The 6,052-nt window shown below is 36.1% G+C and overlaps 1 protein-coding gene across 1 annotated transcript; it reads right to left on the bottom strand.

Annotated features, from left to right (window-relative positions):
* Positions 1 to 321: 321 nt before the first annotated feature.
* LOC147810852 (uncharacterized) lies at positions 322 to 5,484 on the bottom strand. The gene is made up of 2 exons (XM_087162120.1): positions 5,243 to 5,484; positions 322 to 3,697 (listed from the first exon to the last, which is right to left on the bottom strand). The coding sequence occupies exons 1-2, from the start codon at positions 5,482 to 5,484 to the stop codon at positions 322 to 324; spliced, it is 3,618 nt and encodes a 1,205-aa protein (XP_087018246.1).
* Between the last annotated feature and the right edge of the window lie 568 nt (positions 5,485 to 6,052).

The raw sequence follows: 6,052 nt of genomic DNA, 5'->3' as shown, positions 1-6,052 counted from the left end.
GTCATAAAAGACTCTAACATGTTTTATAGACAATCACTTTAATAATAACGGAATTAGAAAACACCAACAAAAAAGGATTAACAATTAAAGTTCAATTATTTACGGAGCAAAGCATGCTTGTTCTCAGATCGAGATATAAACATCAACTGGTGGCGCTGTGGGCGCACCAAAACAACATGCGCAGAAGACAGTTATAGTGGGAATTCTCGACAATCTCCCACCTTTGGATTCGAAGACAAATCTTTTCGAATCCAAACAGAAATCTTAGTCTATATGGTCCATCTGAAAAAAACTAAACAAATAAAATTATTAGCAAAATGGTTACACTTCCAGCGGAAAAAGTCTTTGTATGGGTCTTAATAGTTTTCCAGATGGGGTTTTAAGTTCAACTAAACGGATTCTACCATCCTTTCCTTGATAAGTCTTTTCAACTTTGGCCAATGGCCAGTGTATTCTTTTATTGTGGGAATCTCCTATTAGCACAAGATCTTCTTCTTTGATGGACGACTCCCTTTTAATTTTGGAATTATCTTTAAGCAAACCTAGATATTCAATTCTGAATCGGTTTCGCAGGTCTTGTCGCAATTTTAACCGATAAGAATATCTTTTGTTCAATTTTTTTGAATCAATTAGGTCAAGTTCAGGAACATCAATTTCTTTAATTTCCTGAAGAAACATGGATGGCGTGAGCGCTGACAGATCTTTGGGATCTTCTGAAAGATACGTTATAGGACGGGAGTTAATTAAACTTTCCGCTTCGCATAATACTGTAGCTAAATCTTCTTCATTCAAACAAGCTCGTCCTAGAACCTTTCTCAGGATGCCTTTCAAAACTCCTATTAATCTTTCGAAGAAGCCTCCCCACCAAGGGGCAGAGGGAGGATTAAATTTCCATGAAATTCGTTTCCTTGAAGCAAAGTCTTCAATTTCGTTCCGATTAATGTTCTTCAAAAGATTTGCCGTTCCCACAAGATTTGTCCCATTGTCAGAGTATACTGTGGACGGGTGTCCTCTGCGAGCAATAAATCGGCGAAGGGCCAAGATGAAGCAATCTGTTGATAGGGACGATACTACTTCGAGGTGCACCGCTCGGTAGATAGCACAAGTGAAGAGTACCACCCAGCATTTTCTATCTCCTTTTAAAAGCAGAGGCCCGCACAGGTCGACACCTATAATTTCAAAAATAGCTGCGTCTCTGACTCGATCTTCTGGGAGTGGAATGCTTACGGCTTCCAATGGTTTAACCGAGAATCTTTTGCACTTGACGCAATTTCTTACGACGCTTCGAATTGTCTTTCTGGTTTTAATAATCCAAAACGACTCTCTGAGGTGAGACATCAAAGTTTGAACACCGGCATGTTTCAGTTCAATATGTTTGTCCATTATTAATTTTTCCACCAAATCATGCTTGCTAGGCAATAATATAGGGAATCTAAAAGTTTCTAAGTCTTTTCTCGATGTTATTCTTGTCTCAACTCGTAAGAGACCATCGCTGTCTTTCACAGTTCGAAAATTTATCTTTCCATTAAAAGATTCTCTTTGAATTTCTTTCAAAACGAACTTCTCAGATGCTTCGATCTCTTCTACCTCCAATTTTCCCTTCTTTCTATCACTATGATTTCTTAGAGTATTTTTATAAAATCGGATGACGTAAGCCATGATTCTCACAATTTTATTGAAGAAAGACACATTTTGGAAGATTTCAAAGGTATTAGTTGTTAAATTTGTGGCTGAGGATATAGTTCGTTTTCTTTCTGAAAGAACTACTTCAATATCCGGAGAAAGTTCACTAGCTGGCCAATTCTCGAATGGCAGTTTTAACCATTGGGGGCCCTCCCACCAATGGGATTTCAATAAATCTTTAGAATTGCATCCCCGCGAGGGCAAATCTGCGGGATTATACTTTCCTTGAATATGTCGCCAAGCCTCCGGATCCGTAAGTTTTCGAATTTCATTGACTCTGTTAGCAACAAAAGTGGCCCAGTTATCTTGCTTTTTAATCCAGTATAAAGCGTTCATTGAGTCAGTGTAGAAAAAGGTTTGCACATTCTTCATATTCAAATCATCTCTTACAGTGTAAGCGAGCCTGGCTCCAATGGTACACGCGAGAATTTTTAATCTAGGAATTGTTATCGATTTTAGGGGTGCTACCTTGGATTTAGCCTGTAAGAGTTGACAGTTAACTATTCCCCCTTTAACATTTCTGATAAAAATTGAAGCCGCGTAAGCCGATTTGCTCGCGTCTACGAAGACATGCAGAGTAGAATTTTCATCTAGATCAGGTGTTTTTCTAGGGATTTCTATTTCTTTCAGATATTTTAATTCATTAGCCCACTTTAGAAATTTATTCCTAAGATTATCCGGAAGTCCTGTATCCCAATTAATTTTCTCCTTCCAACATTCCTGCAAGATTAATTTAGGAACTAGTGTGACTGGACTTGTAAACCCAATAGGGTCAAAATTTCGGCTTAACAGAGATAATACATTTCGTTTACTCGGAATGGGTTCATTTTCCTCATTTATCTCACAAGATAAAGTATCCCCGTATAAATTCCATTTAAGGCCCAATACTGAAACGATTTCTTTATAGTTATCTCCAGACAAGTTCAAAATTGAGGTTTCCTCATCACTATCTGGCCGATTATGTTTCCAATCCCTTAGGTCAAATTGTGCTGAAGCCATTAATTCTTTAGACACCGTAATGAAAGAATTTAACTCGTCAATAGTGTTCACACTTGCAACACAATTGTCCACATACATGGAATCTTTAAGTTTTAAAGCTATGTCTCTCTTGGTTTCATCTACATTCTCTAAATGATAATTTATAGTCGCGGCGAGTAAAAATGGGCTTGCATTTACGCCGAAAACTACACGGCAATGTGAATAAACAATAAGTTTCCCTGGATCACCCCCCTCCCACCATAGGAACCGCAGAAATTTCTTATCTGAGGGAGCAACGTTTATTTGTTGGAAAGCTCGACGAATGTCCGATATTACCCCAAATTTCCCCTGACGAAATCTGTTAATGAGTTTGGGGATCAGTTCTAAATTATTCGGCCCTTTCTCAACGCAATCGTTCAGCGACACAGAATTTCTTTCCTTAGCAGACGCATCAAAAACCGGTCGGATTTTAGTTGTGGAGTTCTCTTTAAATACTGGTCTATGCGGTAAGTAATGACCTTTATCTTTTGTCAGTTCCTCTGAATCAACGGGTTCAATAATTTTTTCGGCTGCCCAATCTCTGAAGACGTTTTCATATTCATGTAAACAGTTTCGTTTTTGTAACGCCTTTACGCAAGACTTTAACCGCTTTTCGGCAAGGTTTCGATTGTCCGGTAATTCAGGATGAACCTCCAACCATGGGAGTGACACTTCATACCTACCTTCTCCATCCCTTCTTAACGACCGAACAAAATGATCTTTCGCGGCTTCCTCAATTTCTGATCTCGTTTGAGAAATATTCGGTTCCGTAATTCCCAGAGAATCAAGTGACCATAAGTCACAAATATTTAAGTCAGTAACATGAAGTGATAAAAGCACTTCATTCGTTATAGGACTTTCTCCAGTTCTTCCCATTAAGGTCCAACCGAAATGCGTATTCATCGCGACAACGCCATTCGTTATATTTTTAATTTCTCCAGTAAATAAATCTCCAGCATAATCCGCACCTATTAATCCGTGAATTTCATTAGCATTCCTATCAAATAAACATAAAATTTCATTCACCGTTACGTCACTAGGATAAATTCCGTGCCCTTTTAATATTCCTTCATAATTTCCCTATTGTCCAATTTTGGAATCGGGGTACAAATTGTCTTTTGTTCCAGTACATTTAATGTATAAGTAAAACTATTGTCCACATTACTTAAATTAATCGTGTAATTTTTATGTGATTCTTTTTTCTTTAACCCCCCGAACAATCTATGCACAACTGTTTCCTGCCCAAGACTCTTTAATTTTAACTTACGCGCTGCAAATTCCGATATATAACTACAAGAAGATCCAGTATCAATAATCACCCTAATCAAATGTTTTTGTTTACCTCCCGAAACACTTACAATGAGAGTTTGCAACATTATTTTTTCTCTACTAGAAGAGTTACTTAAAGCACAGGCAGTATCAGGTTTCATTTGGGAAAGATCAGAATTATTCCCCTTCCCCCCTGTTTCTATCGAATTTATTTTTCTTTCCCCCATACACATTATACTAACGTGTCTGCCTGAACATATCTCACATTTAACGATAGCCTTACAAGAAGAGGAAAGGTGTCTTTTTTTTATTTTATCATTTAAGCATCGGAAACAAGAGCCAGACCGCTTACAAATGTCTATTTTTTCTTCCAAACTCAAATTATTATTCGTGCAAGAAGCCGAGTAATGTTTATGAGATTTACAAAATAAACAAGTCTCTTTCTCATTCTTCCGATCTTCAAAACACTCATTAATTAATGCAGAAGCCGATGGCTGGCGCCTACACTCCTTCTCAGTAATGTGAGGATTCATTCTAACATGTGTTTTGATTTCCGAAACAGAAGTATTCAAATTTAAGAAAGTCATTTCTCTGGCTTTTAATTGAGATGATAAAAAATCGATTAGCTCATCAATTTCAGAAACAAGAGTTTTTTTTTGTTCTTTTGTTGAATTCTAGTAGTAGATCACGGGGCAACAATTTGGTTAAAATGGGAACTAGAATGTTCGAATAGCTATCTTTTTTAACAGATAAACTTTCTAAGCTTCTGATATTCTTTTGTATGTGATTAAAAATGTTCCTGAAGTTTTTTACGTCATTAGAGTTTTTTAATGGGCATGTATGGAGTAGGTTTTCAATGTGTACATTAATCAAAATATTTGTATCGCCAAATCGTTGCTTTAATAAATCAATAGCGTGATCATAATGTTCCGCGGTTAATTCTAAACCATCAATCACATTAAACGCAGGACCTCCTAAAAATGATCTCAAATAAATGAATTTATCAAGTTTATTGAGGTTCTTATTCTCATTAATTGACGAATTGAAACAATTCCAAAAATTTAACCATTCAGAAATTTCTCCGTAGTACTTAGGAATAGTTAATTTAGGTAACTTTATGCGTTCCCTTTCAATGGTTTGAATGTCACTCTGATTGGGACTATTTAGAGAAATATTAGCTTCTTGAAAGGAATTCTTTAAATCAAGTTCTTTGTTTAAATTCTTAATAAATCTTAATGTTCTAAATTTTGTTTTAGTTATTTTTTCTTTGTACTCTTCTATACAGTTAAATTCCTCTTCCATATCCTGGATTTTGATTAAGCCCTCAATCTGAGAATCAATAGTTTTTAATTCCTCGTTTTTTTCTTCACCAAAAAGTTCGAGTGATTCTTCGAGATCTTCCACACTTATGTCCGGTTTTAGAATGTCAGTTTCGATTTTAGTAATTATCTTTGTCACCGAAGCTCTTACAAAGCCGCGTTTCCGTTTTAATTCATTCAATTCTTCTTCAGACATTCTGTAAGTGTGAGTCAATTTATAGTTATTCTTAATTGCTAATCTCAATTTCTTTAAATTGGTGTTTAATGTCTTACTTCAAACATGCAACATTTCTTTATCAGGTAAAAGTCAATAAATGTCAATAATAGTTTATTACCGTTTAATGGCAGTCCCTGTTCGGGCGCCAATTGTCAATTTTTAAGCAAAAACAGAAGAAAACTATTTCTATAAATCAAGGTAAGTTCTACTTACCCCGTTCTCCAGGACTGCCACTTTGGAAATAAGCATCAATTTGCTCAGTCATAAAAGACTCTAACATGTTTTATAGACAATCACTTTAATAATAACGGAATTAGAAAACACAAACAAAAAAAGGTTTAACAATTAAAGTTCAATTATTTACGGAGCTAAACATGCTTGTTCTCAGATCGAGATATTAACATCAACTGGTGGCGCTGTGGGCGCACCAAAACAACATGCGCAGAAGACAGTTATAGTGGGAATTCTCGACAGCCAGCAAGGAATAGATAAATTTCCGACTGCAAATACTGAAATGATGAAGGATGAGACATAAATATAGTTTAAT

Source organism: Parasteatoda tepidariorum, chromosome 4 (assembly GCF_982258835.1).
Source record: "Parasteatoda tepidariorum strain Cologne lab strain chromosome 4, Ptep-v5.0, whole genome shotgun sequence".
In the NCBI taxonomy this organism is placed as follows: Eukaryota; Metazoa; Arthropoda; class Arachnida; order Araneae; family Theridiidae; genus Parasteatoda; species Parasteatoda tepidariorum.
Note: the sequence above shows the minus strand (reverse complement) of the source record. Positions and strands in the feature narration are given on the sequence as shown.